The sequence below is a fragment of the Oncorhynchus kisutch genome, linkage group LG16, assembly GCF_002021735.2.
Source record: "Oncorhynchus kisutch isolate 150728-3 linkage group LG16, Okis_V2, whole genome shotgun sequence".
Lineage (NCBI taxonomy): Eukaryota > Metazoa > Chordata > Actinopteri > Salmoniformes > Salmonidae > Oncorhynchus > Oncorhynchus kisutch.
In genome coordinates this window covers 11,923,046-11,948,245 of record NC_034189.2, presented here as the reverse complement: position 1 = coordinate 11,948,245, position 25,200 = coordinate 11,923,046, and the positions used below count along the sequence as shown (strand labels likewise).

The window sequence follows — 25,200 nt, the reverse complement described above, 5'->3', positions numbered from 1 at the left end:
GATGTATTTCAAGGTCTACCTTCAGACTCGGTGCCTCTTTGCTTGACATCATGGGAAAATCAAAAGAAATCAGCCAAGACCACAGAGAAAAATGTGTAGACCTCCACAAGTCTGGTTCATCCTTGGGAGCAATTTCCAAATGCCTGAAGGTACCACGTTAATCTGTACAGACAATAGTACGCAAGTATAAACACCATGGGACCATGCAGCCGTCATACCACTCAGGAAGGAGGAAGAAAATGTGTTCTGTCTCCTCGTACAAAATCATCTATATCCACAGTAAAACAAGTCCTATAGTGACATAACCTGAAAGCCAGCTCAGCAAGGAAGAAGCCACTGCTCCAAAACCGCCATAAAAAAGCCAGACTACGGTTTGCAACTGCACATGGGACAAAGATCGTACTTTTTGGAGAAATGTCCTCTGTTCTGATGAAACAAAAATAGAACTGTTTGGCCATAATTACCATCGTTATGTTAGGTGGAAAAAGGAGAGGCTTGCAAGCTGAAGAACACCATCCCAACCGTGAAGCGCGGGGGTGGCAGCATCATGTTGTGGGGGTGCTTTGGTGCACTTCACAAAATAGTTGGCTTCATGAGGAGGAAAATCATATGGATATATTGAAGCAACATCTCAAGACATCAGTCAGGAAGTTAAAGCTTGGTCAAAAATGGGTCTTCCAAATGGACAATGACCCCAAGCACACTTCCAAAGTTGTGGAAATTTGCTGAAGGACAAGAAAGTCAAGGCATTGGAGTGGCCATCACAAAGCCCTGACCTCAATCCCATAGAAAATTTGTGGGCAGAACTGAAAAAGCTTGTGCGAGCAAGGAGGCCTACACACCTGACTCAGTTACACCAGCTCTGTCAGGGGAAATGGGCCACAATTCACCCAATTTATTGTGGGAAGCTTGTGGAAGGCTACCCAAAACATTTGAAGTTAATCAATTTAAAGGCAATGCTACCAAATACTAATTGAGTGTATGTGAACTTCTGACCCACTGGGAATGTGATTAAAGAAATAAAAGCTGAAATAAATCATTCTCTCCACTATTATTCTGACATTTCACATTCTTAAAATAAAGTGGTGATCCTAACTGACCTAAGACAGGGAATTTTTACTAGGATTTAATGTCAGGAATTGTGAAATACTGAGTTTAAATGTATTTGGCTAAGGTGTATGTAAACTTCCGACTTCAACTGTAGGTCTGTACACAGCATTCTCTCTCCATCTATAGGTAGGTCTGTACACAGCATTCTCTCTACATCTTCAGGTAGGTCTGTACACATCATTCTCTCTCCATCTTCAGGTAGGTCTGTACACAGCATTCTCTCTCCATCTATAGGTAGGTCTGTACACAGCATTCTCTCTCCATCTATAGGTAGGTCTGTACACAGCATTCTCCCTCCATTCTCAGGTAGGTCTGTACACAGCATTCTCCCTCCATCTTCAGGTAGGTCTGTACACAGCATTCTCCCTCCATCTTCAGGTAGGTCTGTACAGTACACAGCATTCCCAGAATCTTTAGGTATGTCTTTTTAAAATATTTTTTAAATGTAACCTTTATTTAACTAATGTCTTTAGTTGTAGAACATATCTACGGCCATATTGTCCCTGGTAGTTCATTCAAATCGTCCTGTGAAGTGGGGTAATAGGTCCAGTTCACAGCAGCCAGCCAGATGGTGTATATACAAGGTGTGGTAAAGGTTGCCCTCTTGTGGAATAGAAAGAAGAGGCCCCAATTTCTTGTTTTTTTTTGCATCAGAATTTTGCACCCCCCCCCCCCCCCCCCCCCCCACCACCACACACACATCATTGTAACCAATGTTTCAAACTTAATTCATGAGCTGAGTAAAAAGCTGTACTGTGATAAGGGATAGTGTACCGTAACATAGTCTGCAGCCGCATCACTCGGAGTCCAAAGGAGATATAGGAGCAATAGTAAAAAAAAATATATAAAATTCCTTGGCAATGTTAGTCCCAAGCAGTGTTAGTATTTAAACAGTGTGTTTAGTATGTTTGGGTTGTGTTTGTCTGACACGTGTATATACCCTCTCTCTCATGGTCAGGTGACAGGCTACCACTGGACGCCCCCATAGAGTCCATGGTTCAACCACCTTCCATCAGCCTAGAAACTGGCAGAACCGACAAAAGCCCGGTGGGCTGCTCCAACTCACTCCTCCACCGCACCCCCCAGTGTCGTGTCCTATCATACCATGGTCTCTGACCCCGAGCTCTTCCCTGTGAAGAAGTCCCAGAAATAACTGGAATGACTTGGAGATGGCTTCTCTCTCTCCTCCTGTGGCGCCTGCCTCACCCAGACACTGTTAGCCACCTGTTTCTCTCTCTCCTCCTGGGGTGTCTGCCTCACCCAGACACTGTTATCCCCCTGTCCTCCCAGGCTGGAGCATGAGGCAGCCCCCAGGGTGAAGCTCAGATCTTCCCCCAGTGGAGCCCTCTGTTCCTGGGCATGGTAGCTGTCCTCTGGGTGGACTCTGGAGCTGCTAGAGGACTGGGACAGACTCAGGAGGTTGTGGTTGGAATGGAACTGTCTCATCTGGCCGATGGACTTGGACAGGATCACGTTGGAGCCTGTGGAGGGAGAGATGTGTTGTTATTCTAGATATTTTCATTTAGAATGGTGTTACAATGTTATTTAGAATGGTGTTTAATACAATGTTTTCTAGATTGTTAGGTAGATTGCACCTACCCGCCTATCCAACATCACTACTCTGGACGGCTCTGACTTAGAATACGTGGACAACTACAAATACTTAGGTGTCTGGTTAGACTGTAAACTCTCCTTCCAGACCCATATCAAACATCTCCAATCCAAAGTTAAATCTAGGATTGGCTTCCTATTTCGCAACAAATCCTTCACTCATGCTGTCAAACATACCCTTGTAAAACTGACCATCCTACCAATCCTCGACTTTGGCGATGTCATTTACAAAATAGCCTCCAATACCCTACTCAACAAATTGGATGCAGTCTATCACAGTGCAATCCGTTTTATCACCAAAGCCCCATATACTACCCACCATTGCGAACTGTATGCTCTCGTTGGCTGGACCTCGCTTCATACTCGTCGCCAAACCCACTGGCTCCATGTCATCTACAAGACCCTGCTAGGTAAAGTCCCCCCTTATCTCAGCTCGCTGGTCACCATAGCATCTCCCACCTGTAGCACACACTCCAGCAGGTCTCTAGTCACCCCCAAAACCAATTATTTCTTTGGCCGCCTCTCCTTCCAGTTCTCTGCTGCCAATGACTGGAACGAACTACAAAAATCTCTGAAACTGGAAACACTTATCTCCCTCACTAACTTTAAGCACCAACTGTCAGAGCAGCTCACAGATTACTGCACCTGTACATAGCCCACCTATAATTTAGCCCAAACAACTACCTCTTTCCCAACTGTATTTAATTTTAATTAATTAATTAATTTAGCTCCTTTGCACCCCATTATTTTTATTTCTACTTTGCACATTCTTCCATTGCAAAACGACCATTCCAGTGTTTTACTTGCTATATTGTATTTACTTTGCCATCATGGCCTTTTTTGCCTTTACCTCCCTTCTCACCTCATTTGCTCACATTGTATATAGACTTGTTTATACTGTATTATTGACTGTATGTTTGTTTTACTCCATGTGTAACTCTGTGTCGTTGTATCTGTCGAACTGCTTTGCTTTATCTTGGCCAGGTCGCAATTGTAAATGAGAACTTGTTCTCAACTTGCCTACCTGGTTAAATAAAGGTAAAATAAATAAATAAAAAAATTGTTACTTTGTTGTTACAAAGTAATGTTGTTACTTTGTTATTTAGAATGTTGCTACTTTTTATTTAGAATATTGTTACTTTGCTATTACAGTGTTATCTACAATGTTTGTTGTTACAATGTTATTTAGAATGTTGTTACAATGTTATTTAGAATGTTGTTACAATGTTATTTAGAATGTTGCTACTTTTTATTTAGAATGTTACTTTGCTATTACAGTGTTATCTACAATGTTTGTTGTTACAATGTTATTTAGAATGTTGTTACAATGTTGTTTAGAATGTTGTTCCTTTGTTATTTAGAATGTTGCTACTTTGTTGTTACAATGCTATTTAGAATGTTGTTCATTTTATTTAGAATGTTGTTCCTTTGTTATTTAGAATGTTGCTACTTTGTTGTTACAATGCTATTTAGAATGTTGTTACTTTGTTACTTTTTATTTAGAATGTTGTTACTTTGTTACTTTTTATTTAGAATGTTACTTTTTATTTAGAATGTTGTTACTTTGCTGTTACAATGCTATTTAGAATGTTGTTACTTTGTTACTTTTTATTTAGAATGTTGTTACTTTGTTACTTTTTATTTAGAATGTTGTTACTTTTTATTTAGAATGTTGTTACTTTGTTATTTAGAATGTTGTTCCTTTGTTATTTAGAATGTTGTTCCTTTGTTATTTAGAATGTTGTTCCTTTGTTATTTAGAATGTTGTTCCTTTGTTATTTAGAATGTTACTTTGTTACTTTTTATTTAGAATGTTACTTTGTTACTTTTTATTTAGAATGTTGTTACTTTTTATTTAGAATGTTGTTACTTTTTATTTAGAATGTTGTTACTTTGTTATTTAGAATGTTGTTCCTTTGTTATTTAGAATGTGGTTCCTTTGTTATTTAGAATGTTGTTACAATGTTATTTAGAATGTTGTTACAATGCTATTTAGAATGTTACTTTGTTACTTTTTATTTAGAATGTTACTTTGTTACTTTTTATTTAGAATGTTGTTACTTTGTTACTTTTTATTTAGAATGTTGTTACTTTGTTATTTAGAATGTTGTTACTTTGTTATTTAGAATGTTGTTCCTTTGTTATTTAGAATGTTGTTACAATGTTATGTAGAATGTTGTTACTTTTTATTTAGAATGTTGTTACTTTTTATTTAGAATGTTGTTCCTTTGTTATTTAGAATGTTGTTCCTTTGTTATTTAGAATGTTGTTCCTTTGTTATTTAGAATGTTGTTCCTTTGTTATTTAGAATGTTGTTACTTTTTATTTAGAATGTTGTTCCTTTGTTATTTAGAATGTTGTTCCTTTGTTATTTAGAATGTTGTTCCTTTGTTATTTAGAATGTTGTTCCTTTGTTATTTAGAATGTTGTTCCTTTGTTATTTAGAATGTTGTTCCTTTGTTATTTAGAATGTTACTTTGTTACTTTTTATTTAGAATGTTACTTTGTTACTTTTTATTTAGAATGTTGTTACTTTTTATTTAGAATGTTGTTACTTTTTATTTAGAATGTTGTTACTTTGTTATTTAGAATGTTGTTCCTTTGTTATTTAGAATGTGGTTCCTTTGTTATTTAGAATGTTGTTACAATGTTATTTAGAATGTTGTTACAATGCTATTTAGAATGTTACTTTGTTACTTTTTATTTAGAATGTTACTTTGTTACTTTTTATTTAGAATGTTGTTACTTTGTTACTTTTTATTTAGAATGTTGTTCCTTTGTTATTTAGAATGTTGTTACTTTGTTATTTAGAATGTTGTTCCTTTGTTATTTAGAATGTTGTTACAATGTTATGTAGAATGTTGTTACTTTTTATTTAGAATGTTGTTACTTTTTATTTAGAATGTTGTTACTTTGTTACTTTTTATTTAGAATGTTGTTACTTTGTTGTTACAGTGTTATCTACAATGTTTGTTTGTTTTTACAATGTTATTTTGAATGGTGTTTCTTATTACAATCTTATCAATTGGTACGGTGTGTATTGTTGTTATTATTATTATTATTACGTTAACCCTAACTCTAGCTTCCTGTCCACACCCCGGCTCAACCATAACCCTTATCCTAATACTAACTCTGTCTTAACAAAAGGCCCATCTCAATAGGTGGTCCAGATAAGTTGGGGGCCTTTCCTCTTTTGTTCTGTATTGCTCCTCTATTGTTACTCAAACAAGGGGGAGGGCAATGAAATCACAGATTCCCACCAGACCTAGTCCTTGAGGTTTGCAGTTGTGTTTAAAAAATACTATTTTGCTCAAAACCAATTGTTTACGCTTAACTACGTGTACTTTACTGTATTTATGGGGTTTTGTTTTTCAACAGGAAAAGTTCAAAAATAGCTGGAGTGTGTCTTTAACCCTAAGCCTAGCCGTTACCATAGCAACAGAACAAATAAGGGTGTAGCAACAGAGGTGTCCCCTCTATGACCCACGACTTACGTTTCTTGTTGTTGTGGTGTCGTAGCACCTCCAGGTTAAAGAACACCTCACTGGTCAGGCTGCCATCCCCGGGCCCGTCAGGGTTGAAGAGGGGAGAGGGGGGCTCCAGGGGGGACAAGTTGAAGAGTGGTGAGGGGGTCTCCAGGGGTGACAGGCTATCACTGAATGACCCCACAGAGTCCAGAGACACCCCCGTGTCCCGCCGACTCCCCGTAGAATCTACTGTCCCCACCGCCAGGTGACTGTCACCGTGGGAGGGAGGGAGGAGAGGGAGGACAGGGTGAGGGAGAAGGAGGAGAGGAAAGAGAAGGAGGAGAGGAAAGAGAGGGAGGAGAGGGGGAGGGAGAAGGAGGAGGGGAAAGAGAGGGAAGAAAGGAGGAGGGGAAAGAGAGGGAGGAGAGGGGGAGGGAGAAGGAGGAGAGGAAAGAGAGGGGGGAGGGAGAAGGAGGAGAGGAAAGAGAGGGAGGAGAGGGGGAGGGAGAAGGAGGAGAGGAGAGGGGGCGGGAGAAGGAGGAGAGGAAGGAGAGGGGGCGGGAGAAGGAGGAGAGGAAAGAGGGAGGAGAGGGAGGGGAGGGAGAAGGAGGAGAGGGAAGAAGGGGGAGGGAGAAGGAGGAGAGGGAAGAAGGGGGAGGGAGAAGGAGGAGAGGAAAGAGAGGGAAGAGAGGGGGAGGGAGAAGGAGAGGAAAGAGAGGGAGGAGAGGGGGAGGGAGAAGGAGGAGAGGAAAGAGGGAGGAGAAGGAGGAGAGGAAAGAGGGAGGAGAGGGGGAGGGAGAGGAAAGAGAGGGGGAGGGAGAAGGAGGAGAGGAAAGAGGGAGGAGAGGGGGAGGGAGAAGGAGGAGAGGAAAGAGGGAGAAGGAGGAGAGGAAAGAGAGGGAGGGAGGAGAGAGTGTTTTATTATTCACGTTGCAAAGTCTTGCAGCGCTGGTGATAAAGGCAGACATACATTCAATAAACACACAACACTGGGATTCAGAGACAACTGAAGGGCTGATCCAGGACCAGTTTGCCTTTTAGATCATAATAAATAAAAATAGACAGGGGAAACCTGATCCACGCTCCTACTATGGGCCCTGAAATTAAACATACCTGAGTTTCCTGCGGAGAAGATAGTCGATGATGTCAGGATCTGTCTGAATGAGACTCATCAGCACCTCTTGTTGGAGCTCTGCTGACACCTGGGGAGAAGAGGACAGGAGATTTACACACACACACACACAACCCCCACAGCCCCACACACACACACACACTCTAGGTACCATGAATAGTTGCTTATAGTTCTGTATAAGTTGCAGGGTGACGTTGATGATGGCGGCGCTGTCCTCGATGTCCATGGCATGAGGACTCATCTCCCTGTCCCCTCCGCCCCTCTCCCCCTGCAACAGGTTGGGACCAAATATCACCGCCAGGTTAGTTGCTGTCATCTTGTTGCCTAGGAACTGCAGAGAGAGAGAGTGAGAGGGGGGGTTAGGGGGAGAGACCACATATTAGGTCTACCTACTGTGTAGGCTAGTTACAGTACAAGCTACAGAGAGAGAGAGAGAGACCTCGAGAGACAGAGAGAAAAAAGAGAAAGAGAGTTAAGAGGTTTAAGTTTGAACCCAAAATCCATTATGTTTTCCTCTTAGAGGGAGGGAGGGAGGGAGGCTGACTTGTTGAGGATGGACAAATGCTGACAGAGAAAGAGATAGACAGGTGAACAGAATGATAGACAGGTGAACAGAATGATAGACAGGTGAACAGAATGATAGACAGGTGAACAGGATGATAGACAGGTGAACAGGATGATAGACAGGTGAACAGGATGATAGACAGGTGAACAGAATGATAGACAGGTGAACAGAATGATAGACAGGTGAACAGAATGATAGACAGGTGAACAGGATGATAGACAGGTGAACAGGATGATAGACAGGTGAACAGGATGATAGACAGGTGAACAGGATGATAGACAGGTGAACAGGATGATAGACAGGTAAACAGAATGATAGACAGGTGAACAGGATGATAGACAGGTGAACAGGATGATAGACAGGTGAACAGGATGATAGACAGGTGAACAGAATGATAGACAGGTGAACAGAATGATAGACAGGTGAACATAATGATAGACAGGTGAACATAATGATAGACAGGTGAACAGAATGATAGACAGGTGAACAGGATGATAGACAGGTGAACAGGATGATAGACAGACACATGAAGTGTGTAAGAGGATGTGGAAGCGGCAAACACACAAACACACACACACACACACACACACACACACACACACACACACACACACACACACACACACACACACACACACACACACACACACTCTAGACACTAACCACCTGGTCCTGTGGTCCTGTGGTGTCCTGTGGTCCTGTGGTGTCCTGTGCGTGGCTCTGTACGGTGTGTAACAGGGTGAGGAGGCGGAGCAGGGTATCACAGTTACAGGCCGGTAACAGGTAGAGGAGCAGCTGGAGGTACAGGAACTGGTCTGTCCCTTGCAGAACTACAGGACAGATGAGGGGAGACCGAGGGGACAGAGATGGGTTAGATACCCACAGAGAGGACAGTGATGGGTTAGATACCCACAGGGGGGACAGAGATGGGTTAGATACCTAACCCCACAGAGAGGAAAGAGATGGGTTAGATACCTAACCCCACAGAGAGGAAAGAGATGGGTTAGATACCCACAGAGAGGACAGAGATGGGTTAGATACCTAACCCCACAGAGAGGAAAGAGATGGGTTACATACCCACAGAGAGGACAGAGATGGGTTAGATACCTAACCCCACACAGAGGAAAGAGATGGGTTAGATACCCATAGAGAGGACAGTGAGGGGTTAGATACCCACAGAGAGGACAGAGATGGGTTAGATACCCACAGAGAGGACAGAGATGGGTTAGATACCCACAGAGAGGACAGAGATGGGTTAGATACCCACAGAGAGGACAGAGATGGGTTAGATACCTAACCCCACAGAGAGGACAGAGATGGGTTAGATACCTAACCCCACAGAGAGGACAGAGATGGGTTAGATACCCACAGAGAGGACAGAGATGGGTTAGATACCCACAGAGAGGACAGAGATGGGTTAGATACCTAACCCCACAGAGAGGACAGAGATGGGTTAGATACCTAACCCCACAGAGAGGACATAGATGGGTTAGATACCCACAGAGATGGGTTAGATACCCACAGAGAGGACAGAGATGGGTTAGATACCCACAGAGAGGACAGTGAGGGGTTAGATACCCACACAGATGGGTTAGATACCCACAGAGATGGGTTAGATACCTAACCCCACAGAGAGGACAGTGATGGGTTAGATACCCACAGAGAGGACACAGATGGGTTAGATACCCACAGAGGTGGACAGTGATGGGTTAGATACCTAACCCCACAGAGAGGACAGTGATGGGTTAGATACCCACAGAGAGGACAGAGATGGGTTAGATACCCACAGAGAGGACAGAGATGGGTTAGATACCCACAGAGAGGACAGAGATGGGTTAGATACCCACAGAGAGGACAGAGATGGGTTAGATACCTAACCCCACAGAGAGGAAAGAGATGGGTTAGATACCCACAGAGATGGGTCAGATACCTAACCCCACAGAGAGGAAAGAGATGGGTTAGATACCCACAGAGAAGACAGAGATGGGTTAGATACCCACAGAGAAGATAGTAATGGGTTAGATACCCACAGAGAGGACAGAGATGAGTTAGATACCTAACCCCACAGAGAGGAAAGAGATGGGTTAGATACCCACAGAGAAGACAGAGATGGGTTAGATACCCACAGAGATGAGCAGCAAAGGGGGGGGGGGGGGGGTTAGGGGGTAGGGTGTGTGTGCGTGTGCGGGGGGGAGGGATTAGGGGGTAGGGTGTGTGTGCGTGTGCAGGGAGGGGGTGGGGTGTGTGTGCGGGGAGGGGGTAGGGTGTGTGTGCGGGGGGAGGGATTAGGGGGTAGGGTGTGTGTGCGTGTGCGGGGGGAGGGATTAGGGGTTAGGGTGTGTGTGCGTGTGCGGGGGAGGGATTAGGGGGTAGGGTGTGTGTGCGTGTGCGGGGGGAGGGATTAGGGGGTAGGGTGTGTGTGCGTGTGCGGGGGGAGGGATTAGGGGGTAGGGTGTGTGTGCATGTGCGGGGAGGGGGTAGGGTTTGTGTGCGTGTGCGGGGGGAGGGATTAGGGGGTAGGGTGTGTGTGCGTGTGCGGGGGGAGGGATTAGGGGGTAGGGTGTGTGTGCGTGTGCGGGGGGAGGGATTAGGGGGTAGGGTGTGTGTCGTACGGTTGGCGTGGAGGAAAGCAGAGTAGAGCTCTCTAGGCAGTAGAGGGTCAGGTATGTCTCTGAGGAACTCCTTCAGTAGGGCTGCTACGTCATGGACACTGGTCTCCTCTTCCAGACACACATCTGTCCCCATGTCAAAGTCCTCACGCAGCTGAAACACACACACAAATCAGAACCAGACATACACATAAACAAGTTAACATGCACCGGCCACACACAGTAAATGAAAGGTCAGTTTCCCGTGTGATGATGCTTTGAAAACAGAAAATGACAGGGATCAACGGCCCTGTGTATACAGACGACGAGAAATACACCTGTCACAACATCAACACACCATCAACACACCCAGTAGGTATAAATCACTACAGTGCATCATTACACCCAGTAGGTATAAATCACTACAGTACATCATTACACCCAGTAGGTATAAATCACTACAGTACATCATTACACCCAGTAGGTATAAATCACTACAGTACATCATTACACCCAGTAGGTATAACTCACTACAGTGCATCCATGTAATGTGGATATTTTTTAAATTTAAATTGCCTCACCTGCCGAACTCTCTTTATGGAGCTGCCAACACGAAAGATCCCCACAGTTTGTAGCCCTGAGAAGACACAGTTGACATTTTAAAAAAGTGCAACATTTTTAACAGTTAAATTGTAACGTTCTTGAGACGACATGTACTGGGAGTCTGGAAGCAGGTAGTACAAGTACAGGGGGAGGATTTAATAATAAATAGACAAGAGAAACAAAACAAACACAGCATCTGTGTATTTATGCCTCCAGTATTTATGCTGCAGTAGTTTATGTGTCGGGGGGCTGGGGTCAGTTTGTTATATCTGGAGTACTTCTCCTGTCCTATTCGGTGTCCTGTGTGAATCTAAGTGTGCGTTCTCTAATTCTCTCCTTCTCTCTTTCTTTCTCTCTCTCGGAGGACCTGAGCCCTAGGACCATGCCCCAGGACTACCTGACATGATGACTCCTTGCTGTCCCCAGTCCACCTGGCCATGCTGCTGCTCCAGTTTCAACTTCCACCTGACTGTGCTGCTGCTCTAGTTTCAACTGTTCTGCCTTATTATTATTCGACCATGCTGGTCATTTAACATCTTGGCCATGTTCTGTTATAATCTCCACCCGGCACAGGCAGAAGAGGACTGGCCACCCCACATAGCCTGGTTCCTCTCTAGGTTTCTTCCTAGGTATTGGCCTTTCTAGGGAGTTTTTCCTAGCCACCGTGCTTCTACACCTGCATTGCTTGCTGTTTGGGGTTTTAGGCTGGGTTTCTGTACAGCACTTTGAGATATCAGCTGATGTACGAAGGGCTATATAAATACATTTGATTTTGATCTGGACAAGAGAAACAAAACAACATCAATGCAGACACTGGGATGAAACTGAGGAAGTGACAGATATAGGGGAGGCAATCAATAACGTGATGGAGACCAGGTGAGTCCAATGAAGCGCTGGTGCGCGTAACGAGGGTGACAGGTGTGCGTAATGATGAGCAGCCTGGCGACTAACAGCGCCAGAGAGGGGGAGTGGGAACAGACGTGATATTAATAACAGTTGGTGGTTCATTGTATCCTCTGTGTCTCACCCATAGGCTGTAGTGATATAACTGGACACAACCCTAACCTAACCCTAACCCTAACCCTAACCTAACCTAACCTGGACACAACCCTAACCTATGTTACGAATGGATTCCTATGATGAAGGTAGAGCCAGAAGAGGGCAGCCCTCTGACTCTGCGTCCCCTCTACGATTCTTTGTATGTTCCTGCCTTCTACGCAGTTTGTCATGGCCACTGCGCCTCGCTTTGGGGTTTTAGGCTGGGTATCTGTACAGCACTTGTAACCTAACATAGCAGTCGGAGCAAGACGCCTGAGGAAAACAGAAGTGAGGTTGAAAATACTGTATCCCGGAAAACTAGAAACATGCGCTTTAAAAATGCTGATGTAAAAATGTCTTGATATACAGACACATCTACACACACACTTTAGTAAATATTGATCACAAATGGATTGCTTCTGGTTTATGCCAAAAGACCAAAGAAAGGAAAAGACCACATTATAAATGAAACTCAAGCAGGCTTTATGAAGGGCCGTCACATACAACTCCAACATTTGTTTAGTCTTGGAACATATGGACTATTCACATGCAATTGGCTCAGATTCTATTTTCTTTTCAGATTTCTGTAAAGCCTTTGACACAATTGAACACGAATTTCTCTTTCGGTGAAAATGTTATCGAAGTCATTCGCATGTTTTACGAAGATATAAATAGTTCTGTGATACTAAACCTTAATACATCCAAAAGACCTGTACTACCCAATTAAGCCTTTAAAAAATATATACATTTTGGTTGTGGAACTTCCCATCTCTAGATATTCTGAATAACGCACATTTGTATGGCTTATCTAGTTTTGATAGAGAAATCCAAATTCCCCAACAGGCTGACGATACTACTCTTTGTTTTTCAAGACAAAGACCAGGTCGCCCAGGCCCTTAATGACATCACTGCATTCTCTATTGACTCTGGTTTAAAACTGAACGTTCCTGAAATCTTGTTTTACACGACTCTGAAGATAAAGAAATAGAAAACATTCCTCTGAAGCACTGTGTTAAATATTTAGGAATACATCTATCTAAAAATCACTTAGGCAGACAACATATGAATTTCTTTCCTAAAATGAATTAATATATTTAATATTTGGCTGCAAAGGGATCTATACTCTGGAGTGTGCTTCTGTTCAAGGTAGAGGGACTGTCTCGCTTTGTGTGCCCTCATTGTCTTTGTTTGTAAATCCCTCTACCTCTAAAGAGATCAAATCACATTGTCTTTGTTTGTAAATCCCTCTACCTCTAAAGAGATCAAATCACATTGTCTTTATTTGTAAATCCCTCTACCTCTAAAGAGATCAAATCACATTGTCTTTATTTGTAAATCCCTCTACCTCTAAAGAGATCAAATCACATTGTCTTTGTTTGTAAATCCCTCTACCTCTAAAGAGATCAAATCACATTGTCTTTGTTTGTAAATCCCTCTACCTCTAAAGAGATCAAATCACATTGTCTTTATTTGTAAATCCCTCTACCTCTAAAGAGATCAAATCACATTGTCTTTGTTTGTAAATCCCTCTACCTCTAAAGAGATCAAATCACATTGTCTTTGTTTGTAAATCCCTCTACCTCTAAAGAGATCAAATCACATTGTCTTTATTTGTAAATCCCTCTACCTCTAAAGAGATCAAATCACATTGTCTTTATTTGTAAATCCCTCTACCTCTAAAGAGATCAAATCACATTGTCTTTGTTTGTAAATCCCTCTACCTCTAAAGAGATCAAATCAAATCACATTGTCTTTGTTTGTAAATCCCTCTACCTCTAAAGAGATCAAATCACATTGTCTTTGTTTGTAAATCCCTCTACCTCTAAAGAGATCAAATCAAATCACATTGTCTTTGTTTGTAAATCCCTCTACCTCTAAAGAGATCAAATCACATTGTCTTTGTTTGTAAATCCCTCTACCTCTAAAGAGATCAAATCACATTGTCTTTATTTGTAAATCCCTCTACCTCTAAAGAGATCAAATCACATTGTCTTTGTTTGTAAATCCCTCTACCTCTAAAGAGATCAAATCACATTGTCTTTGTTTGTAAATCCCTCTACCTCTAAAGAGATCAAATCACATTGTCTTTGTTTGTAAATCCCTCTACCTCTAAAGAGATCAAATCACATTGTCTTTGTTTGTAAATCCCTCTACCTCTAAAGAGATCAAATCACATTGTCTTTGTTTGTAAATCCCTCTACCTCTAAAGAGATCAAATCACATTGTCTTTGTTTGTAAATCCCTCTACCTCTAAAGAGATCAAATCACATTGTATTTGTGACATGTACTGAGTACAACAGGTGTAGACTTAATTACAAGCCCTTCACCAACAATGCAGTTTTAAGAAAATGTTATATTTAATGCTTACTAAATACACTAAAGTTTAAAAAAGTAACACAATAAAATAACCATAACAAGGCTATATACAGGGGTATCGGTACCAGGTCAATGTGGAGGCTATATACAGGGGTATCGGTACCAGGTCAATGTGGAGGCTATATACAGGGGTATCGGTACCAGGTCAATGTGGAGGCTATATACAGGGGTATCGGTACCAGGTCAATGTGGAGGCTATATACAGGGGTATCGGTACCAGGTCAATGTGGAGGCTATATACAGGGGTATCGGTACCAGGTCAATGTGGAGGCTATATACAGGGGTATCGGTACCAGGTCAATGTGGAGGCTATATACAGGGGTATCGGTACCAGGTCAATGTGGAGGCTATATACAGGGGTATCGGTACCAGGTCAATGTGGAGGCTATATACAGGGGTATCGGTACCAGGTCAATGTGGAGGCTATATACAGGGGTATCGGTACCAGGTCAATGTGGAGGCTATATACAGGGGTATCGGTACCAGGTCAATGTGGAGGCTATATACAGGGGTATCGGTACCAGGTCAATGTGCGCGGGTACAGGTTAGTTGAGGTAGTTGAGGTAATGTGTACATGTAGGTAGGGGTAAAGTGACTATGTATAGATAATAAACAGGTTAGTTGAGGTAGTTGAGGTAATGTGTACATGTAGGTGGGGGTAAAGTGACTATGTATAGATAATAAACAGAGAGTAGCAGCAGTGTACATGTAGGTGGGGTAAAGTGACTATGTATAGATAATAAACAGAGAGTAGCAGCAGTGTACATGTAGGTAGGGGTAAAGTGACTGTGCATAGATAATAAACAGCAAGTAGCAGCAGTGTAAAAACAACGGGGGTCAATGCAAATAATCCAGGTGGCCATTTGATGAATCGTTCAGCAGTCTTATGGCCTGGGGGTAGAAGATGGAGCCTTTTGGACCTATTCTTGGTGCTCCGGTTCCACTTGCCATGTAGGTAGCAGAGAGAACATTCTATGACTTGGGTGACTGGAGTTTTGGCAATGTTTTGGGCCTTCCTCTGACACGCCTAGTATAGAGGTCCTGGATGGCAAGAAGCTTGGCCCCAGTGATGTTCTGGGCCGTACGCACTACCCTCTGTAGCGCCTTACGGTCGGATGCCGAGAAATTGCCATACCAGGCGGTGATGCAATGATGGTGCAGATCGATGGTGCAGCTGTATAACCTTTTGAGGATCTAAGGACCCATGCCAAATCATTTCAGTCTCCTGAGGGGGGGAAAGGCATTGTCATGCTCCTCTTCACAACTGTCTTGGTGTGTTTGGACTGTGACAGTTTGTTGGTGATGTGGACAAGACCTTTCTTGACTTCATCTGGAAAAATAAGTCTCACAAACTGAAGAAGTCAGTCATATCACATTTTAAACATCTGAAGGTCTGGAAGTGTTGGATTTTGTTGACATAAATAACACTTTCATGATCAATTGGTTGAAGAGATATTTGGTCAAAAACAGAATCAATTTGGTATTTCATCTCCAAACAATGTGTTTGATAAGTTGGGAGGTCTTACATTTTTACTGAAATGTAATTATCTTCCCAAAAGATGACCTGCTAAATTGTCTAGCTTTCACCAACCAGCTTTAATGGCCTGGAACAACTTTCCTGCACAACCTTGTGGAATAATTCAGACATAACTGTATGGGAAAAGTAATTGTTCAGCATGAAAGGAATATTGATTTGTTCTTAATGTGTTCCACAACAGAGGTATTATTTTGTATGAACAATTTATAACATTGAATGAGTTTCCAATACCTTTCCGAGAGTTTATTTCTGTGATCAAAGCCATTCCCAGTAGTCTAACTATATTATGAAAACTCATCTTAGCGTTGGTGACGATCACAGAGTTTATCTAGAACTCAGCTTGGAAGGCAGGGCCTACTTGAGAAATCTTGTTATAGCACGTACGTAAGACACATTTTCCAATTCACGGAACCAATTTACACCTCGAGGTAAAACATTTTGGAACATGTTGATTCCTGAAAAAGCTTGGTTGATGCCTTACAAATACTGTATACCAAACAAATTTACGGAAGAGCACTTTAAGACTCTAAATAAGAGACAGTATATCATTCTATGTTGTCCGAGTGTTTTGATATGAAGTGTTTTCATGTTATGTGTTTTCTGTGACAAAGAACATTTTCCGCTCTTGTTCTATGAATGTAATAGATTTTTATTTTATTTACATTTTTGTACCCCTTTTTCTCCCCAATTTCGTGGTATCCAATTGTTTTTAGTAGCTACTATCTTGTCTCATCGCTACAACAACTAGTGGTTAGAGCGTTGGACTAGTAACCGGAAGGTTGCAAGTTCAAATCCCCGAGTTGACAAGGTACAAATCTGTCGTTCTGCCCCTGAACAGGCAGTTAACCCACTGTTCCTAGGCCGTCATTGAAAATAAGAATTTGTTCTTAACTGACTTGCCTAGTTAAATAAAGGTTAAATAAAACAAACACTCACCGTGTCTCTCTATGTGACAGCAGCAGCGTTCCACCACACGGGGGACCTGTTTATAGATGGGGTTGAGGCTGAGCTTGGTCTGGGTCCGCCCCCCGGCTCCGGCTGCAGTCTTCTTCAGCTCCAGCTCTGCAGGGTGGGACAGCTGTAGCGCCTCCAACAGGCGGGACTGACTCTCTACAAGATCTGAGATGCAGTCCACTGATAGGCCACCCTGTAAAAGGGAAAGATGGGAAGAGAGACAACAAAAGAGAGAGAGAGAGAGAGACAGAGAGAGAGACAGAGAGGGGGAGAAAGAGAGAGTTTGATCATTTCAAGTTATAATCTATAATCTAAGGGAGAATGGATAGAGCAGGAGAGGAAAGAAATAAGAGGGAGACAAGAGAGTGAGGGAGAGATGAGACACAGGAGGGAGGAAGAGAGACAGGAGGGAGGAAGAGAGACAGGAGGGAGGAAGAGAGACAGGAGGGAGGAAGAGAGACAGGAGGGAGGAAGAGAGACAGGAGGGAGGAAGAGAGACAGGAGGGAGGAAGAGAGACAGGAGGGGGGAAGAGAGACAGGAGGGGGAAGAGAGACAGGAGGGAGGAAGAGAGACAGGAGGGGGGAAGAGAGACAGGAGGGAGGAAGAGAGACAGGAGGGAGGAAGAGAGACAGGAGGGAGGAAGAGAGACAGGAGGAAGGAAGAGAGACAGGAGGGAGGAAGAGAGACAGGAGGGAGGAAGAGAGACAGGAGGGAGGAAGAGAGACAGGAGGGGGGAAGAGAGACAGGAGGGAGGAAGAGAGACAGGAGGGAGGAAGAGAGACAGGAGGGAGGAAGAGAGACAGGAGGGAGGAAGAGAGACAGGAGGGAGGAAGAGAGACAGGAGGGGGGAAGAGAGACAGGAGGGGGAAGAGAGACAGGAGGGGGGAAGAGAGACAGGAGGGAGGAAGAGAGACAGTAGGGAGGAAGAGAGACAGGAGGGGGAAGAGAGACAGGAGGGGGAAGAGAGACAGGAGGGGGGAAGAGAGACAGGAGGGAGGAAGAGAGACAGGAGGGAGGAAGAGAGACAGGAGGGAGGAAGAGAGACAGGAGGGAGGAAGAGAGACAGGGAGGGGGGAAGAGAGACAGGAGGGAGGAAGAGAGACAGGAGGGAGGAAGAGAGACAGGAGGGGGGAAGAGAGACAGGAGGGAGGAAGAGAGACAGGAGGGAGGAAGAGAGACAGGAGGGAGGAAGAGAGACAGGAGGGAGGAAGAGAGGAACATTTTAAGAGAGTTTATGGATATAGAGTAATGAGAGAAAGTGTATGTGGGAAACGAGCGAGTTAACAAAGGAACGTTGTTATACACTTTGATCTATATGGTGCAAACTAATGCGCGGCATTTCTTTGGCGCGGCAGTCCTGGAGGACATGCACAGCCACGTACGTGCGCAGTTTAGAGGGAACGTTGCTCATGACTTTTGACTTTTCTTGCCAATCCATCTTTCCCAGGAATATTATTTATTTTGGAGTAGCTAGAATGTTATTGATCCATACTTGTTTTTCTCCTATCACAGCCATTAAACTCTGTACCTGTTATAATGTCACCATAGTGAAATCCCTGAGTGGTTTCCTTCCTCTCTGGGCTGCTGAGTTAGGAAGGAAGCCTATACCTTTGTAGTGACTGGGCGCATTGATACACCATCCAAAGTGTAATTAATAACTTCAAGTAATTATCATTTATTTTATCCATCTACCAATAGATGCCCTTCTTTGCGAGACATTGGAAAACCTCTCTGGTCTTTGTGGTTGAATCTGTGTTTGAAATGCATTGCTTGGCTGAGGGACCTTACAGATAATTGTATAATATAATAATAACATTTATTTCAGATAATACAATTTATGTAATTGGGGTACAGAGATGAGGTAGTCATAAAAAAAATCATATTAAACACTAGTTCATGCTATTTGTATGTGACTTGTTAAGCAAATGTTTACTCCTAAACTTATTTATGTTTGCCATAGAAAAGGGGTTAAATACTAATTGAATCAAGACATTTTAGCTTTTAATTTTGAATTAATCAGAAAGAAAACATAGTTCCACTTTGACATTATGGGGTATTGTGTACACACAGCCTACAGGCTGTGACATAAACATTTAAATGCAACAAAACAACATGTGGAAAACGTCAAGGGACGTGAATACTTCCTGAAGACACTATATGTTAACATGGTCATGTTTTGAAAATTGTAGTTGACAAATGTTTGTTAGACTTTTGACAGCTATTTCAAATGCCCAGAAGAGGTCAGCATATATCAGTCCAAACGGTCTCATTGTGTGTGTCTGTGTGTGTGTGTGTGTGTGCATGTGTGTGTGTGTGTGTGTGTGTGTGTGTGTGTGTGTGTGTGTGTGTGTGTGTGTGTGTGTGTGTGTGTGTGTGTGTGTGTGTGTGTGTGTGTGTGTGTGTGTGTGTGTGTGTGTGTGTGTGTGCATGTGTGTGTGTGTGTGCATGGCACGTGCGCGTGCGTCTTTGTCTGCTCTCTCCAACTCACCCGTCTCTGCACTCTAGCCGTGTTATCCAGGAACCTGGGTGAGAGCGGCTTGCTGTGCAGCTCCAGCACTGACGAGGATGATGAAGACGAAGCTGTAGATCCACTGAAGGGTGATGAAGCCGTGCTGCAGAGGGGTTTGTTCCCGTCGCTAAGCTGGCGTTTTTCAGCCCGGAACATCAGGACGCTGGCCTCCAGATCCAGACAGTCTCTTCTGCTCTCCTTCAGAGCAAATCAAATCAGATCAAACTTTCACACTCAAATCAAATCAAATGCAACACACTTTACAGTAAAACGAACTAAAGTAAAGTGGTAGTATGATAATTTGACAATTACCCTTTTTATTCTTACCCAGAGTCAGATAAACTCATGGATACCATTTCTGTCTCTGCGTCCAGTATGAAGGAAGAAGGTCGTTTCGCGAGCCAGTATGCTAGCTGTTCTGGTAGACTTCCAGTCATTAAGCTAACATTAGCTGTTCTGGTAGACTTCCAGTCATTGAGCTAACATTAGCTGTTCCTGTAGACTTCCAGTCATTGAGCTAGCATTAGCTGTTCCTGTAGACTTCCAGTCATTGAGCTAACATTAGCTGTTCCTGTAGACTTCCAGTCATTGAGCTAACATTAGCTGTTCCTGTAGACTTCCAGTCATTGAGCTAGCATTAGCTGTTCCGGTAGACTTCCAGTCATTGAGCTAACATTAGCTGTTCTGGTAGACCTCCAGTCATTGAGCTAGCATTAGCTGTTCCGGTAGACTTCCAGTCATTGAGCTAGCATTAGCTAGCATTGGCTCGCTAAACTACCTTCAGCTTCCTTCATACTGGACTCTGGGTAAGTAGAAAAAGGGCTATCCTTTTAAAAAGTTGTTCTTCTGTCTTTTCTAGTGGGAGTTTTTATTTAATTAAATGTTTTACTTGCTTTTGGATACTTAGTTGTTCACCTGGATCTAGACCCACTGCTGAGTTTTTACTGCATTTTTCACACTTTACAGTAAAATAATCTGCCGTTGAAAACAACCAACCTTCAGAGCATCCTGGCGCTGCTTGTACGCCCGGTCGTTGGCTATCGCCTGGGAGAGGGTTATACCAAACGCCTTGGCCGCTGTCTCTGTGGGAGAGATGAGAAGGGATAGAGGGGAGGAGGGAGGGGATAGATGGAGGGAGGAAGGAGAAGGGGAAAGAGGGAGAGAGGGAGGGATGGAGAAAGAGAGAGGAAGGGAGGGATAGATTGGGAAGGAGAGAGAGGGATAGATTGGGAAGGAGAGAGAGGGATAGATTGGGAAGGAGAGAGAGAGAGAGAGAGATTGGGAAGGAGAGAGAGAGAGAGGGATAGATTGGGAAGGAGAGAGAGAGGGATAGATTGGGAAGGAGAGAGAGAGAGAGGGATAGATTGGGAAGGAGAGAGAGAGAGGGATAGATTGGGAAGGAGAGAGAGAGAGAGAGGGATAGATTTGGAAGGAGAGAGAGAGGGATAGATTGGGAAGGAGAGAGAGAGAGAGAGAGAGAGAGAGAGAGAGAGAGAGAGAGAGAGAGAGAGAGAGAGAGAGAGAACAATTTTACATTAAGGATACTTATTTTTAACAAGTTGTAATTCCTTCCTCCCTGAGACTATCAACATTCCTCTCCTTCCCTCCACCCATTCTAATCCCATCTCATCTCCACTACTCACAAACAGGAAGGTGTTTCATCTTTTCTCTTCCCCTGTGTTTTGAGGGTTAAATAGCCATACATACAACAGCAACATTTCTATGGTGGGAACCATATATTCTACCCATGGGGATTGGGGCCCAGTAATGCCCTATGTCAGCGGTCTCCCACAGGTTGCTCGGCAGACTACCTATGAGTAGCCTGCTAAACAATTCTGAAAGTACATGGAATTTTCACGTGTTTAACTGCTAACTGTCATAAACTAATCTCACAGGTATCAGCCACTATTGTCTTAAAATGCCAAACCCTAACATAATATCTGCCAATTAATTTACAGCAATATTTCCCCTGTCTGTGTGAAGCCAGTTGATGTGATAACCATCTTGTGGGTTGACAGAAATACATTCCCCAAAAACCTAAGTTAAATGTCAACTGCAAAGTAGGCTTACCTGGCAGAAGTACATCATGACTAAGAATACAGTGTCTTCAGAAAGTATCCAGACCCCTTGACTTTTTCACATTTGTTACGTTACAGTTTTATTAGTTGTATTAAATAAATACAAATCCTCAGCAATCAATACACAATACCCCATAGCGACATCACAATACACCATTATGACATCACAATACCCCATAGCAACATCACAATACGCCATAATGACATCACAATACCCCATAATGACATCACAATACCCCATAACGACATCACAACACCCCATAATGACATCACAATACCCCATAATGACAAAGCGGAAACAGGTTTTTAGAAATGTTTACAAATGTATTAAGTATTCAGACCCTTTGCTATGAGACTCGAAATTTACCTGAGGTGCATCCTGTTTCCATTGATCATCTTTTGGAGTCCACCTGTGGTAAATTCAAATGATTGGACATGATGTGGAAAGGCACACACCTGCCCTTATAAGGTCCCACAGTTGACAATGCATGTTAGAGCAAACACCAAGCCATGAGGTCAAAGGAATTGTCTGTAGAGCTCCGAGACAGGATTGTGACGAGGCACAGATTTGGGGAAGGGTACCAAAAAATGTCTGCAGCATTGAAGGTCCTCAAGAACAAAGTGGCCTCCATCATTCTTAAATGGAAGAAGTTTGGAACCACCAATAATATTCCTAGAGCTGGCCACCCGGACAAACTGAGCAATCGTGGGAGAAGGGCCTTGGTCAGGGAGGTGACCAAGAATCCGATGGTCACTCTGACAGAGTTCTAGAGTTCCTCTGTGGAGATGGGAGAACCTTCCAGAAGGACAACCATCTCTGCAGTACTCCACCAATCAGGTTTCTTTTGTTGGTAGAGTGGCCAGACGGAAGCCACTCCTCAGTAAAAGGCACAAGACAGCCCACTTGGAGTTTACCAAAAGGCACCTCTAGATTCTCTGGTCTGATAAAACCAAGGTTGAACTCTTTGGCCTGAATGCCAAGCGTCACGTCTGGAGGTAACCTGGCTCCATCCCTACGGTGAAGCATGGTGGTGGCAGCATCATGCTGTGGGGATGTTTTTCAGCGGCAGGGACTGGGAGACTAGTCAGGATGAAGGCAAAGATGAATGGAGCAAAGTACAGTGAGATCCTTGTTGAAAGCCTGCTCCAGAGTGCTGAGGACCTCAGACTGGGGCGAAGGTTCACCTTCCTACAGGACAATGACCCTAAGCACACAGCCAAGACAACACAGGAGTGTCTTTAGCATAAGTCCCTGAATGTCCTTGAGTGGCCCAGCCAGAGCCCGGACTTGAGCCCGATCGAACATGTCTGGAGAGACCTGAAAATAGCTGTGCAGCAATGCTCCCCATCCAACCTGACAGAGCTTGAGAGGATCTGCAGAGAAGAATGGGAGAAACTCCCCAAATACGGGTGTGCCAAGCTTGTAGCGTCATACCCAATAAGACTCGAGGCTGTAATTGCTGCCAAAGGTGCTTCAACAAAGTACTGAGTAAAGGGTCTGAATACTTATGTAAACTTGATATTTCAGTTGTTCTTTTTCATATAAATTAACCAAAAATTCTAAAGACCTGTTTTTGCTATGTCATTATAGGATATTGTGTGTAGATTGATGAAATCAAGGGGTCTGAATACTTTCCGAAGGCACTGTATAATTTGTATCTATTAGTTGTCATTTTCCAACTTTGCCGTGAAATTATCAGCAGCCATTAGATGGCACATTCCTCACTAGCGAGATGCGCAATTAAAGGGCCAGATGCGCAATTAAAGGGCCAGATGCGCAATTAAAGGGCCAGATGCGCATTTAAAGGGCAACTGCACTCAAAAATCTAAATGTGTAACTTTTCTTCCAGCCCCATGAGTTGGACTCAGAACATCCATTTGAACAATTCTAATTTTAAGAGTGAAAATAAAAACTGAGAACATAATTTGGGAAAATATAAAACATAATTTGGGAACAGATTATGACAGAGTTTATAGGGCCTCCCCTTAGAGTTGTTTATGAACCATTATTTTACCAGGTATATTGACAGAAAACATAGTACACTACTGTTTCTTGTGCAGTAAGGACCCGGGGAAGGAGATACATGGGAGAAGAGAAGAATGTGCCTATTTGAAAGCTAAAATAAAATGTGTAGCTCGTGACATATTCTATTTTTTTTAAAGTAGCTCTCAAAAAGTTGGAAACCACTGTATTACACCTTGACCCCATCCATAAACAACCCCTTCCCCTAAATACCCTCCTTATATTCAGTTTAAACTCGCAGATCTGAGGAACACTGATACCTGTTGTATATTCCTGTGTTTTCCTCACCTTTGGTGACAGAGCCATGTATTTAGAGAGGTGGGACATTGAGGGTTCTACATTATGATGCATTAATTAACATGACACTTCAACATTCTCTGGCAGCCATGTTAGCTCAACATTAACATTACAATAACCAATACCATGTAACTGAATGTTAAAAATATATATTATATTTTAAATTCTAAAAGTTGGTCACTCTCTCTATGTACATGGTTCTGGTGACATATAACATTTTGGTGTCAATAAACCACAACAGTAAAATGCCATTATTTTAATGTCGCGATATATAGTATGTCATCGCTAGTTGCACATACAGTACATACAAGGCTTAAATGTCACTATTTTTACACATTTGAATGGGACCATGTTGCTGTGTGAGTTCTGGCCTGGCATTGTAATCTGGCCTAATTGTCCCCAGGTCGTAGAGAGTGCCAGTGAGAGGAGGTTTCAAGAGGATTAGGATACATCCTATTAGTCAAACAACCATGGCCATCACAAATGGCACCCTATTTCCTATATAGTGCACTACGTTTGACCAGCGCCATATTAGTCATGTGCAAAAGTAGTGTGGTATATAGGGAATAGGGTGCCATTTGAGATGTAACCTACAGTCACAGCTAGAAGACAGACAGCAAGGCAACTCAACCGTAAACACAGTATAACAGGTGTCACTGTGCTTGCTTAACAGTATAGCTTACTTCCCTGTGCCAGTCCCTGTCCCTGTCACTGTCCCTGTCCCAGTCCCAGTCCCAATCCCAATCCCAATCCCAATCCCAATCCCAATCCCAATCCCAATCCCAATCCCAATCCCAATCCCAATCCCAGTCCCAGTCCCTGTCCCTGTCCCTGTCCCAATCCCAATTGTAGTCCCTGTCCCTGTCCCAATCCCAGTCCCTGTCCATGTCCGTGTCCCAGTCCCAGTCCCTGTCCCAATCCCTGTCCCAGTCCCAGTTCCTGTCCCAATCCCAATCCCAGTCCCTGTCCCAATCCCAATCCCTGTCCATGTCCGTGTCCCAGTCCCAGTCCCAGTCCCAGTCCCAGTCCCAGTCCCAGTCCCTGTCCGAATCCCTGTCCCAGTCCCAGTTCCTGACCCTGTCCCAACCCCTGTCCCTATCCCTGTCCCTATCCCTGTCCCTGTCCCTCACTGGGCTCCAACCAGGGAACCTCTACCTCGCAAACACACAGGACTGCCCGGCTTGACAAACATCTTAGCCAATTATACTATATAAGGAGATGTGAACATAGATATTTCAAGCTGGGGAGTTAGGTTTCGAATCCAACGGTTTACCTTTACAATAACAGAACTGTATATCTATGGTAACACCC

General features: G+C 43.4%; 1 protein-coding gene across 3 annotated transcripts in view; it reads right to left on the bottom strand.

The window, feature by feature from the left end:
* Positions 1-1,791: 1,791 nt before the first annotated feature.
* Positions 1,792-25,200, bottom strand: part of LOC109906818 (rho GTPase-activating protein 6) — a 135,580-nt gene continuing 112,171 nt past the window's right edge. For 2 of the 3 annotated variants that reach the window (XM_031791796.1, XM_031791798.1), the window contains exons 4-13: positions 20,488-20,573; positions 19,471-19,689; positions 16,964-17,174; positions 11,055-11,110; positions 10,498-10,648; positions 8,549-8,715; positions 7,472-7,651; positions 7,302-7,390; positions 6,216-6,457; positions 1,792-2,591 (exon numbers count right to left, since the gene is read on the bottom strand). In XM_031791796.1, the coding sequence (XP_031647656.1) occupies positions 2,209-2,591; positions 6,216-6,457; positions 7,302-7,390; positions 7,472-7,651; positions 8,549-8,715; positions 10,498-10,648; positions 11,055-11,110; positions 16,964-17,174; positions 19,471-19,689; positions 20,488-20,573 (1,784 nt within the window). In that variant the 3' untranslated portion in view covers positions 1,792-2,208. The remainder of the gene's footprint in view (positions 2,592-6,215; positions 6,458-7,301; positions 7,391-7,471; positions 7,652-8,548; positions 8,716-10,497; positions 10,649-11,054; positions 11,111-16,963; positions 17,175-19,470; positions 19,690-20,487; positions 20,574-25,200) is intronic. The other variant, XM_031791797.1, reaches the window with a different exon arrangement.